Source organism: Hevea brasiliensis, chromosome 4 (assembly GCF_030052815.1).
Source record: "Hevea brasiliensis isolate MT/VB/25A 57/8 chromosome 4, ASM3005281v1, whole genome shotgun sequence".
Taxonomy (NCBI): domain Eukaryota; kingdom Viridiplantae; phylum Streptophyta; class Magnoliopsida; order Malpighiales; family Euphorbiaceae; genus Hevea; species Hevea brasiliensis.
The window spans coordinates 33175291-33190192 of NC_079496.1; the positions used below are offsets into that span (position 1 = coordinate 33175291).

The window sequence follows — 14902 nt, forward strand, 5'->3', positions numbered from 1 at the left end:
TAGGGTCATGCTGCAGGCAGTAGGACCAAGGTCCCTTTGAGAGACCAAAACTGAAAATTTACAGGTCCAATTGGTGTGAGGCCAATTGGGAATGAAAATAGACACAAAATAGAACATTTTTTATTTAGGAATCATGCCCAAAAAGTGACCAAAACCTAGTGAACAAATTGACCAAATCTGGATTTATGCAGTCTGACCTGTACAAAAATGATCAAATGAATTGGCCATAACTTGAGCTAGGTAGGTCTAAATGACCTGAAATTTTATCAGTGAAAAGCTGAGATATAGACCTAAAACTTTTATGAAGAACACAAATCCAAATTATGCCCTTAACCAAGTCATTTGGCCACCCAAAGTTGGTGACCTAAAACTGCTAGAACCAGTTTGGTACCCAGAAATCTGGGTTAAGTCCAATCCGGCAGCCATAATTCAAATGGCTATAACTTGAGCTACAAAACTCCAATTGGAGTGATTCAAAAAGGAGAATAAAGTTAAGACAATAGGGAACATTTTCTATGAAGAAAGGTTTGCCAAATTCTAACAGGAAAATGATCAATGGAATAGTGCAACATAAGACACCAAAACTAAGAATTTGCAAATTTGCCTAAAAGACTTAGATTTTGAGTAAACAACCAAAACCAAAAAATTTAGTAACCAAAATGTGGTATGTGGGTGAAGTTGGAATTCCCATACCTATTAAGCCTTAGAAAGTTAACAAATTGACTTGAATAGTATCGTGAATAGTAACCCCAAAACACAAATTTTAAAGAACGTCAAGTTTGGTATATTAGAGCTAGGTAAAAGTGAATTTAAATTTATTTTTGGATTTATGCTAAATTATGATATTGAAACACTGTGAAACTGTGTTTTTCAGTAGAAAAGAATACCAGAAAGGAACTCAACGTGTCGAGTCAAGGCCAAAAGGTGACTCATATAATGTTTGTGCACAACGTAGAATTTCTGTAAATTTTCTTCTGCATATTGTTTTGAATAATTTGAAATATTGAATTGTGATATCATTGTAATGAAATATTTATTATGCTTTTGATTTAAATTGTTGAAAGTTATTTGTATATATTTGAGATGGCATAAATGTTTAGTAAATTGTTAAGATAAGTTTTGAAACCACAGTGTCATGACCACATATTTGAACACCTCACTAGCATGACTAGTGGGGGTAATCAGTTTTGAATTTTGATTCCTTCTTTGGCTGAAGTGTTGAGGTGTGTGCCAGTAGAAGAAGAAATTGAATGGATATCCATATATTTGAGTTAGCTAGCCTTGTGATGTGACTTCTTCTTAGCCTCTGGCTATTGAGATTATATTTGATTCGAATGGCATGATATAACTGTGGGTTTTATGAAATTGGTTTTGATACTTCGAAATGAAATTGTTTGGATTAAAATCTCATAATTCATGTTTTGTATTTAATTCTCATGTTCAGTCTAATTTTTGAATAAATATGATTTAAATTCTGCATAAAAATTATTTTAGTGTGTTGTGCACCACTGAGTCCTAGTACTCAGCGATGGCTGTTATTGCTGTCGCAGATTTAGAGACTAGAGGAGCAGTAGATTGAGCTGCTAAGGACTGAGGACCTACCTGCTTTGAAGTTATCGGGTATATTTTATACCCTGACTGTAAAAATTTATTTTGATGTATGTAATGTATGTAAAGGTATAGACATGTAAAATTGGTCTTGAGTAGTTTGTATAAAGTTTGTAATAAATTTTAGTTTGAATTTCTCTTAATGTAAATTTTTGTAAGGATGTATATAAATTGTTTTATCTTCAATGAAATATGAATGGAAGTGTTTTATTTTAAATTGAATGAAATTAATTAATGGTATTTTGATGATTGTTGAATATTGGAAATTGTGGATTTGAATTTTTGGGAGTTGATAAATGATGTTGAAATTGATTGTGATGATTGTGAATTTGAAGAAGTGGTTGAGATAAATAATTGGAAGTGCTTTTTACAGGTATTTGAAGAACTGTTTTCTCAAAATACAGACGAGACTTTGCCGAAATTTCTATAAAATTTACGAAAAAATAAAATGGGATAAAATTTTTTACTAGTTTTAAATCTTCGGATAAATGATTTTAATACCTATTAGAAAATGCTCACCACTTATAAAAGTAAGAAAAATGTTTTAAAATCCCTTGTAGGGTACTTAATGAGTTATCAGTAGGTAAAGTTCGGTAGTTCATTAGGTATTCTACGAGATCATGTTATGCCTTACAGAGGGGTAAGGTGTGACAACAACATGTCCAAATGGTTGGACAAAGTAGGGATCTAGAATCTGCTTGGTTTTGGAATCAGAAAGAGACAATGAACCAGTTTTGGTTATTTAACCATAACTTGAGTTCTAAAATTTCAAATGACACAATTCAAAATGACATGAAAAACTAAGATGAAGGCTTAGAACCTTATTTTAGGAACCTATAACCTATTCTAAGCCTAAGTGCTTAGAATTGTATAATAAAGAAGATAGAAATTTTCTGAAACCAGTAGATTGACAGGGTTCAGTACCCTGGACAGTCATTAATCAATTGACTATAACTAGAGTTATACTCCAAAGTGAATGATTGACAAGCGAAATTTAAGTTAATACATAAAGAGACAACTTTCATAAAGAAAGTATGGCCAAATAGACTATGTGTCTTAGCTAAATTGTTAGAGGAATATGACTGATAATACATATAAATATTGTAATGAATAAAAGAGTCATATGGATGTATGAATGGAACATTAGTTCTCATCATGAAAGCAAGGAAAAATGCTGTGAGTATAATAACACATGAGAACAATTGATGCGAATTGTGATAAATATAGATGATTTAATGAATGTATAAATTATGATGAATGCATAAACTATGTAAAACTGTGATTTAGAAATTTATGCTTTTACTAGAAACAGAATTAAAATGTTATAAATTGTAATTGGAGCTTATAATGAAAAAATAAAATATATTACTACTTAATGGTAATAATGTACCCACATATTGCCTAGACACGTATGTCAGATTGGATACATTGGCATGCCAATAGGGGATTATTTGAGCAGTACTGCGTAATGATGAGTGGCAGTGTTGCAGAATGGTCTCTATTTTCTCTTCCGGTATGCATCTTCTTATCAGCCTATCATTACATCTCTTGTACAACAAAGGTTCCTCCCATGTGTAGAACCGCACATCATGCAGAAATTTCTTCTTTTGCTGATAAGTCAAGTTTGGAGGCAATACCTTGCATACAAGAAAATTAACAAAGTCAACATACCATAGAGCTTGGGAGAATGCTAGTAATTGCTCATCAGGAAATGAATCATCAATTGGTAAATCCTCAAAATCCCTTTTGTACTCCAATTTCAGCTTGGAAAGATGGTCAGCCACTACATTTTTGGATCTCTTTTTATCCTTGATTTCAAGGTCAAATTCTTGAAGGAGTAAAATCCATCGAATCAGTCTTGGTTTCGCCTCTTTCTTATTCAAAAGGTATTGGATGGCAGCATGATTTATGAATACAATGACTTTTGACCCAATTAAGTAGGATCTGAATTTGTCCATTGCAAACACCACTGCTAGGAATTCCTTCTCTGTGGTGGCATAATTGATTTGCGCGTCATCGAGTGTCTTGCTGGCATAATAAATGGCATGGAGCTTTTTATCTTTTCTTTGCTCGAGCACCGCTCCAATTGCAAAGTCACTCACATTGCACATCACCTCGAATGGTTGCTCCTAATCTGGTGGCTGCATTATTGGTGCTAAGATTAGGGCTTCTTTGATCCTGTTAAAAGAGACAAGACAATTTTCATCAAAATCAAAGGGAACATCTTGACTTAATAGGTTGGTAAGTGGCTTAGCTATTTTGGAAAAATCTTTAATGAATCTTCTATAAAACCCTAAATGTCCCAAAAAGGTTCGCACTCCCTTGACTAATGTTGGTGGTGGCATGTTTTCAATGATCTCAATTTTTGCTTATCAACCTCAATTCCTCTTTTTGATAACAAATGTCCCAGAACTATACCTTCCCTTACCATGAAGTGGCATTTTTCCCAATTTAGGACCAGGTTTAATTCTTCACATCTTTGCAACACCTTAGATAATTTAGCTAGGCAATCATCAAAAGTAGTTTCATAGATAGAAAAATCATCCATAAAAACTTTCATGATATTTTCAATATAATCAGAAAAAATAGGTATCATGCATCTTTGGAAAGTGGCAGGGGCATTACAAAGACCAAAGGGCATCCTTCTATGTGCAAATGTTCTATAAGGGCATGTGAATGTGGTCTTTTCTTAGTCTTCTGGGTGAATGAGAATTTGGAAAAATCCCAAATACCCATCTAGATAGCAGAAGTAGGAATGCTTTACCAATCTTTCTAACATTTAGTCAATGAAAGGAAGAGGAAAATGGTCCTTTCTGGTAACACTATTCAATTTCCTATAGTCTATGCACATGCGCCAACCAGTGACTACCCTAGTAGGGATTAATTCATCATTTGCATTTTGAATGACAGTTGTCCCACCCTTCTTAGATACCACATGAACTGGACTAACCCATTTACTATCAGAGATTGGGTATATAATATCTGTATCTAATAGTTTCAAAATTTCCTTTTTTACCACTTCTTTCATGTTTGGGTTAAGTCTTCTTTGATGTTCAATAGTGGGTTTGCTGTTTTCTTCCATAGGTATCCTATGCATGCAAATAGAAGGATGAATCCCTTTCAGGTCTTTAATTTTATACCCTATGCTCTTACTTTGAGTCCTAAGCACCCTTAGTAATTTTTCCTCTTCTGTCTCAGATAGGCTGGCATTGATAATCATAGGATATTTAGAATTTGAGTCCAGAAATGCATACCTTAGGGTAGAGGAAAGAGGTTTCAGTTCTACCTATTTGGTGTTTTCCTGGAGCTTGCCCTTGGGCTGTTCTTCCTTCAACTCTTCTATAGCAAAAACTTGAGCCAATAATGGGGATGGACTAGCTGTCAAGGATTGCACACAAGCTGCAATCTCCATGTTCTCCTTCTCTGCTGTGAGGCTGTGCATGATGGATGCTCCTAGAGGGTCTTTAGGGTGTGCTTTAATGAATTCATCTTCAACTTGCTTATCAATCACATCGACCTTGAAGCATTCATCAGGTTCAAGCTTGTGCTTCATTGCATTGAACTGGTTGAACTCCACTTCTTCCTCTCCTACGTTGAGAGTTAGCAGCCCATTCTTGACGTCTATGACAGCTCCAGCAGTTGTTAGAAAAGGTCTTCCTAAGATTATGGGGATCTGGATGTCCTCCTCCATTTCCAGTACAACAAAATCAACTAGGATAAAGATTTTTCCCATCTTGATAGGGATGTTTTCTAGAATGCCCACAAGGTATTTCACATATCGATCAGCCAGTTGTAACAAAATTTTTGTAGGCTTAAGTTACCCTACATCAAGCTTCTTACATATTTACAAAGGCATCAGACTCACACTTGCACCTAGATCACAGAGGGCTTTGTCAATATTCATGTTATCGATAAGGCAAGGTATGGAGAAGCTTCCTAGATCCTTGAGCTTTGGTGGTAGCTTGTTCTGCAATATGGCACTGCATTCCTCTGTAAGAGCGATAGTCTCATAGTCCTCCAGCCTTCTCTTTTTTGATAAAATGTCTTTAAGGAACTTAGCATAGGATGGCATTTGAGAGAGTGCTTCTGTAAAAGAAATGTGACGCCCTTCACTCGTCTACAGTGTAGCCGAGCAAGAAGTGTCACATTCGGTGCCGGAGCACCTTATCTTGTCTTATCATGTTCATTGTAAATTTTTAATATCATTTAAAAACAGGTATTCCATATGTGAAATTTTTTTTTTATAACAATTTATTTATGTGGATACCCGGGCAGAGCCTCCTCTGTTTAATTGGTATCTAGTGGGTTCCACTAGTTACCTGTTACAACAATTTCATATCTCTAAATGTCATATCATGTCATTTCTACTCATATAATTTCAAGTTCATTCATTCATCTAGAAATTCATATGTAGAAATTCATAGTTTTTATTTACAATCCAAAATATGTAATTACAATTTTTATTTACATCACAAACTAGTAATTACATCATGATTATACACAATGAACCAAAATACTAGTCTATACCTGGGCCCTACCAAAATATAAAAGACTGGTGAGGTGACTCTAGACTGTATGCAGATTTGGTCAGCGTGTAGTCGATACACTACTGTGGCGGCTGCTGCTGTGTTTGGTGGGTCTGGTCTCCAGTACCTACGCAATGGAAAATCCAACGCGCTAAGCAAATTGCTTAGTGGTGCATAATCTTAAAGCAGAATAACTAAATAATTTAAAATGACGATAATATGTGTAACTCCATAATTCTCAGTCAATAGCATATTTTATAACACTTTAGAATCAATATTTTTATCAGGATCTTATTTTTGCATATATTTCATTTTCAGTCTCCTTAAACTCATATCCGTAAAGTTATCATCAATTTTAAGTCATTTATAAATTTCTTACACTTTAGGAACAGTTAAATTTAACAGTATCTTTTTTGTTCATTACTTATACAGTCTATGTCATTTATGACTTTTCTGTACTTTGGAAATAAATTAATTATTAGTATCTTTTCCGTTTATTTCTTATACAGTCTAAGTCATTTATGACTTTTCTGTACTTTAAAAATAAATTAATTATCAGTATCTTTTCTGTTCATTAATTTCATTCTTTGGCTTTTTAAACTCATATTAGAGTCTTTGGAATCATATCAGTGTATTTTATGTCATATCAGTGTATTTCATGTCATATCTGTATATTTGTGCCCAAGTAACCTATAACAAACTATAATGTTGGATACACAGGAGTATACAGGTTAGACAGCCATATGTCTACCCTGTATACATCTGTCAGGCATGAGGCCTCCTGTTAGGCACGCGGCTAGCTATTAAGCACGAGGCCAGCTATCAGGCTTGTAAAGCCGAAAATAAAGTTAGGCACAATGGCTAATGGGTAGGCATATAGCCTGTAGAACAATCATATCAGACATATATTGTCAGTTCATGATTTGCTGTGTAAGCAGTACTACTATCTGTGGTCCCTAATTGGTATACCAATCGATCCAATTATATAAATATAAGCCTAGGTTTACTATGGGCAATTTAGTACTATTAAGGGTTCATAACATATTGTTATTTCACTTCATGTACTATCTATGCTTTATACTATTTTCATATCATTATAATGGGAATATAGGCCCCAAGTACATATTCATATTTCTTATGTATTTAGCACTCTCATTATTTTATGTTATGTACTGTAACACCCTCACTGTTGGTAGTTCGTACGTTTTACTGTTTCGATGACTAATGTTTGTCTGGAACTACACTTAAAGGATAGTGAGGAGACATAAATGATAGAATACATGGTAAGAAAATACAAGAAAAATTAAGAGAAAATAAAAGAGATGAAATGCAATTAGGTTAAACGAGCCAACAATCATAGCGATGGGTGACCGCACCAGGAAGTTACGGCGAGGATCGTTGACTAGCCCTGGACCGTGGAAAACCCTGAGAAACATTTTCAGGACATAATTAAAGGCTTGCAGAGGTGTAATTGACATTTGAAAAGTAAAAAAAAAAATTAATGAATTAGTACGAAGAAAAATGAAAAATTAAGAAATCGACAAAAATCGATAGTACCGAAAAAATGGAAATATAACGGAAAATGATATTTTGGTCATTTGACACCTAAAGTTGCCTTTTGACCTAAATTTCCATTAAAAATAAGTAATATTAAACATTGAAAATGTCATGAAAAATAAGAAATGAGTACATAACATAAATAGTGGAAGAATTGTGGCATAAGTGCAAATTAAGAAACTTTAATTAATTAATTCATTAAACTATCTTAGTGCTCCACTATCTAAGTATTAAGGGACCTATATAAAGCCATTAGGACAGAAAATAAACTCATCTTCAACCTCCTCTCAAACCAACCGAACCGCTCCACCATTGAAACTCCATAGCTAAAGCTTGAACAAACCTCCATGCACCTCAAGCCATGTTTCTTCAAACTCCCTTCATTAAAAGTGGTCCTCACATCATGGACAGTAAGTAGGTAGCAAAAAGGAGAGAAAACATCAAGGTTTAGCAAGCTTCAAAAAAAGGTTAGTACTAGTTTTTCATTCCTTGCTTTATTAAACTTTGTTTTAAGGTTGAGATGAGTTGAATGGTGAAGAAATTTGAAGGTTTTGATGAGTTATTGACGTGTACAATTTTTGGCAGCCATGGAAGTGGAAGGTAATTGAGTTGTTCTTACATGCATTTGATGGCAATTAAGGTTGATTAGGGTAATTTTATGTACTAGTAAGTCAATTTGGTGAGTATGTGATGATTGGGTATTTAATTTAGGGTTTGAACAACTTTTGGAGACCTAAGAGAAAGTGGTAATTTCTGGCAGCTTTGATGGGTTTAGTAAATGGTTAATTACATGAATTTGATTAATGAATTATGGTATTGATGAATGGTGAAAGTATAATACATGTTGCTAATTGAGATTACATGTATTGATTAGTAGTTTTTATGTATATATTGTTGACTTTGACTATTTAATTTAGGATAGTGTATTGAACATTATGGACTAGTGTAAACTATTGGGAAATTGACAAATTTGATATGCGATGAATGTTATAGAAGTGCCATCAATGCAGAATTGTAGTTTTGGGAGAAGGAGGAATGACAATTGGAAGTGTAAATTCTTCTGCAGGTTGTGTTGTGTTGAAAACAGTAGATAAATTGAGCCATAAATAAAAATGTGTGACCCCAATTGGTATGAGTTCAATTGGAGCTAAAATTAGACTTGTAATGGACCAATTTTCACGTAGAAGTTATGCCAAAATTCTTCTTAGAAAGTGACCTAAAAAGTGACCAAATCTAGATTGCCATTAGTGAACCCATAATTTTTGACCATATGAACAGTAATCAATTAATTAGCCATAACTCCTTGTAGACAGGTCCAAGTGACCTGAATTTTATACGGATGAAAAGCTTAGATATAGGGCTACAACTTTGGTGAAGATTATAGAACTTAGAAATGCCATTTACTAAGTCAAATTGCTTGCATAAGTTGAGGTATCAAAACTGTCTCGAACCATTGCAACCCAGAATTTGACCATATAAACAATAGTCACTCATTTGACCATAACTCACTGAAAACAGGTCCAAATGACCTGCAATTTATATCAATGGAAAGCTTAGAAATAGAGCTATGACTCTTATGAAGACACCAAAGCTCAGTAATAACCAAAACCAAGTCAAATTGTTTGCTAAAGTTAGGGTACGAAATCTGCTAGAATTGAATTTAACCTAAAAATGACCTGAATTTGCAATGAAAATACAATCTGTCCAGCTTTAGTAAATTGACCATATCTTGGTCTATACAATTCAGAATGACCTGAAATCAGTGCCAAAAGTTCAATAAGGCATAGAGCTATAGATTTGCTTCTTTAACTAAAAGCTAAAAACTAATGAAAATAGGACATTTAGCTAGATCAATCTCAACTCAACTCAACTAAGCCTTTATCCAAAAAATTTAGGGTTGGCTATATGGATTCGCTTTCTCCACTCTAAACGATTTTGGGTTAAATCCTCAGAAATTTGTAATGCTTCTAGGTCATGTTGTACTACTCTCCTCCAAGTCAATTTAGGTCTACCCCTTTTTTTCTTTCTATCCTCTAACCTAATGTGCTGTACTTGTCTAACTGGAGCCTCCATATGTCTATGCTTCACATGACGAAACCACCTTAATCTCCCTTCTCTCAACTTATCCTCAATTGGTGCCACTCCTACCTTTTCTCTAATACTCTCATTATGGACTTTATCTAGTCTAGTATGGCCACTCATCCACCTTAACATTCTCATCTCTGCAACTCTTATCTTAGACGCATATGACTCCTTCAATGTCCAATACTCACTACCATATAACACAGCCGGTCGTATGGCTGTACGGTAAAATTTTCCTTTTAACTTATTAGGAATCTTGCGATCACATAAAACTCCCGTGGCACGTCTCCACTTCAACCATCCAGCTTTAATCCTATGACTAACATCCTCCTCACATCCCCCATCTACTTGAAGGACTGAGCTGAGATATTTAAAGTGATTACTTTGGGACAATACCACTCCATCCAAACTAACTCCTTCCCTATCACCAATTTGGCCTTCACTGAACTTGTAATGCATGTATTTTGTCTTTGTTCTACTTAACTTAAAGCCCTTTGACTCTAGAGTACTTCTCCAAAGCTCTAGCTTTCTATTGACTCTTTCTCGCGTCTCATCTATCAGAACAATATCATCTGCAAACATCATGCACCAAGGAATACTCTCTTGTATATGTTTTGTCAATTCATCTAAAACTAATGTAAAAAGGTAAGGGCTTATAGCTGATCCTTGGTGTAATCCAACTGAGATCGGAAAACGTCCCCTCCCACTATGCGCATAATAGAAGTTGCTCCTTCATACATATCTTTCAACACTTGTATGTACCTAATAGATACCCTCTTTTGTTTTAACACACTCCATAAGACATCTCTTGAACACTATCATAAGCCTTCTCCAAATCAATAAAAACCATGTGTAGATCTTTCTTCATATCTCTATATTTCTCCATCAAGCTTCTAATGAGAAAGATCGCTTCCATAGTTGAACGACTGGGCATGAAGCCAAATTGATTAAGAGAGATAGAAGTATCATGACGTAGTCGATGCTCCATAACTCTCTCCCACAACTTCATAGTATGGCTCATGAGTTTAATTCCCTTATAGTTCGAGCAACTCTGTATGTCTCTCTTATTTTTAAAAATAGATACTAAAATACTCCTCCTCCATTCATCAGGCATTTTCTTTGAGTTTAGAATCTTATTAAATAATTTAGTTAACCATGCCACTCCTATTTCTCCTACACACTTCAATTGGTACTCCATTGGGTTCACAGGCTTTACCCACTTTCATTCTCTTAAGTGCTTCCTTTACTTCTAAAGATCTAATCCTTCTAGTATAATTCACATTCTTTTTTATCGTTCTATAGTCTATATTCAAGCTATTACCATTTTGACTATTATTAAAGAGATCATTAAAATAATTTCTTCATCTTTCTTTAATGTCCTCATCTTTCACCAACATTTTTCCTTCTTTATCCTTAATGCACCTAACTTGATTGAGATATTGACATTTCCTTTCTCTCCTCCTTGCTAATCTATAAATATCTTTCTCCCCTTCTTTAGTTACAAGTTTCTCATATAACTTTTCAAAGGCCTGTGCTCTTGCTTGACTAACTGCCTTCTTTGCCTCTTTCTTTGCTATCTTGTACTGTTCGTATGCCTCATTATTATCACATTTAGGTAATTTCTTATACCATTCCTTTTTTCTCTTCACTACCTTTTGTACTTCCTCATTCCACTACCATTTCTCTTTTGAGGGTGATCCATGTCCTTTAGACTCTCCAAGTAATTTTCTAGCTACTTCTCTAATCTTTGATGTCATATGTATCCACATATCATTGGCCTTCATATTTAGCTTCCATGCTTCGGACTCGAGAAGCTCATTTTTGAACTTCACTTGCTTTACTCCTTTGAACTCCCACCACTTTGTTCGAGCTACACTATTTCTTTTGACCTTACTTGAATTGTTTCTAAACTTGACATCCAAGACCACTAACCGATGTTGACTTGTTAAAGTGTCTCCTGGAATGACCTTACAATCCTTGTATAGAGCTCTATTTGTCTTCCTGGTTAAGAGGAAGTCGATTTGGCTTCTATGTTGCCCACTTTTGAAAGTCACTAAATGCGACTCTTTTTTTATAAAGTAGGTATTTACTAGTATTAGATCGTATGCCATAGCAAAATTCAGGATGCTTTTTCCCTCTTCATTTCGACTGCCAAAACCAAAACCTCCATGAATATTCTCATAGCCTTGCCTATCACTTCCTACATGTCCATTCAAATCTCCACCAATGAAAATATTCTCTTCATTTGGTATGCTTTGTATTAAATCATTCATATCCTCCCAAAACCTTTGTTTACTCTCACTATCTAGTCCTATTTGTGGGGCATAAGTACTAACTACATTTATTATTTTTCCTTCTAGTACTAGCTTTACTAGTATAATTCTATCTCCTACTCTTTTCACAGCTATTACAGCGTCTTTCAATGTCCTGTCTATGATTATGCCCACTCCGTTCTTATTTCTCTCATTTTTGGTAAACCACAGTTTGTACCCTGAATTATTCACTTTCTTGCTTTTCTCTCCTACCCATTTAGTCTCCTGAATGCAAGCAATATTCACCCTTCTCCTTTCCAAGTTATCCACCAGCTCCATTAATTTTTCTGTAAGTGATCTAACATTCCAAGTACCAACCCTGATCCTCCTCTTATCCTGTTCCTTCCTAATTGGTCTCCTTTTATGATATCTTCTATTATTTTCTATGTTTATCTTGTGTTCTGTTCCACTATCTGTTCTATTATCTATCCTATGGACTAACTTCTTTACCCACTCCCATCCATGAAGTGGGAACCCTTGCTCACTTAAGACCACACTCGGACGCCAGCATGGCACGTCGCTTTCGGTGAACGTCCTACACCCTTGCATATTTCTCACTACACCCGGGCTTTGATGTAGCGCGTCATTAGTAGAGGACGCCCCAATGTTTATATCATTTGAATCCATATCATAAGGTATGATGAAATTTTTACGTTGGTTGTCACCTACCGCAACCCTCCTCTTTTATCCGGGCTTGAGACCGGCTAAGCGCAAACTACATAGGCGGAGTTTAGCTAGATCAATCTAGCATACCAAAACTGAAAAATTGACAATACTATACAATAAAGCCTAAAAATAAATTGGCAATAAATGTCAACTTCTGAGAATTGTAAATTGTACTATATTGGCATTATATTGAAATGAACCTATCCATGATATATAAAAAGGGTCAACATTTTTGTTGACCAGTGAAAGGCATAATGACTTATAAACTCTAAGAATAAAGAATTAAATATTTGAGCTTGTAAATGCCCTAGTATTGCCTAGTTGACTAGTTTGGATAGGTTGGCATGCCAATAGGGTACTGACAGCTGTATTGTAAATGGCTTCATGCTACGCTATGTTTTATGGCTTATTATTCCTCAATATGATTTTAATAGCCTATGGCTATACGGATTGTGTTGTTATACTCGGCTTATTGCCTGATTGATTATATGGCTTCTTAGCCCACTGTTTGCACACCGGGAGATACTTTGTGACCGATGGTGTAACGGCCTAAGGTACTAGGTACCCAGTGCTATTCATCCACTGTTTGCACACCGGGAGATACTTTGTGATCGATGGTGTGACAGCCCGAGGTACTAGGTACCCAGTGTTATTTCATCCACTGTTTGCACATCGGGAGATACTTTGTGACCGATGGTGTGACGGCCCGAGGTACTAGGTACCCAGTGCTATTTTATCCGTTTATCCAGTCTGGTCAGTGTATAGGCTACATGAGCAGTCAATTAAAGCATTATTCAATTCAGGCAGTTAAGTTAAGTGTAATGAAATTTCAGTACAATTATATTAAGAATTGAATGAAATGAGTAAAAAAGATTAGCAATAGAAACATAAAAAAAATACAATTTGCAAAACCGTAGAGACTTAAAATACAATACAGTTAGAATAATTTGTATACTGGGTATTATTACTGAAAGGTTACAAACTTAGCACTTCAAAGAGGAACATTTTTGAGACATAATTAAAGGCTTATAAAGTTGTAATTGACATTTGAAATGCCAAAGAAAAATTAATGAATTAGTACAAAGAAAAATGAAAAATCAAGAAACCGATAAAAATCGGTAGTACCGAAAAATTGGAAATATAACCCGAAAAAGGGACATTTTGGTCATTTGACACTTAGAGTTGCCTTTTGACCTAAATGTCCATTAAAAATAAGAAATATCAAACATTGAAAATTTCATGAAAAATAAGGAACTTTAATTAATTAATTCATTAAACTATCTTAGTGCTCCACTAACTAAGTATTAAGGGACCTATATAAAACCATTAGGATAGAAAACAAACTCATCTTCAACCTCCTCTCAAACCAGCTGAACCACTCCACCATTGAAACTCTATAGCTAAAGCTTGAACAAACCTCCATGCACCTTAATTCAAGCCATGCTGCTTCAAACTCCCTTCATTAAAAGTGGTCCCCACATCATGGGTAATAAGTAAGCAGCAAAAAGGAGAGAAAATATCAAGGTTAAGCAAGCTTCAAAAGAAGGTTAGTGCTAGTTTTTCATTCCTTGCTTTATTAAACTTTATTTTAAGGTTGAGATGAGTTGATTGGTAAAGAAATTTGAAGGTTTTGATGAGTTATTGATGTGTACAATTTTTGGCAGCCATGGAAGTGGAAGATAATTGAGTTGTTCTTACATGTATTTGATGGGAATTAAGGTTGATTAGGGTAATTTTATGTACTAGTAAGTCAATTTGGTGAGTGTGTGATGATTGGGTATTTAATTTAGGGTTTGAACAACTTTTGGAGACCTAAGAGAAAGTGGTAATTTCTGGCAACTTTGATGGGTTTAGTAGGTGGTTAATTACATGAATTTGATTAATGAATTATGGTATTGATGAATGGTGAAAGTATAATACATGTTGCTAATTGAGATTACATGTATTTATTAGTAGTTTTTATGTCTATATTGTTGACTTTGACTATTTAATTTAGGATAGTGTATTGAACATTGTGGACTAGTGTAAAATGTTGGAAAATTGACAAATTTGAGATGTGATGAATGATATAGAAGTGCCATCAATGCAGAATTGTAGTTTTGGGAGAAGGAGGAATGACAATTGGAAGTGTAAATTCTTGTGCAGGTTGTG

General features: G+C 34.8%; 1 protein-coding gene across 1 annotated transcript; it reads right to left on the reverse strand.

The window, feature by feature from the left end:
• Positions 1-4894: 4894 nt before the first annotated feature.
• LOC131179446 (uncharacterized) lies at positions 4895-5680 on the reverse strand. The gene is given in 1 exon segment (XM_058146292.1): positions 4895-5680. A coding segment is annotated over 1 exon segment (786 nt).
• Positions 5681-14902: the final 9222 nt, after the last annotated feature.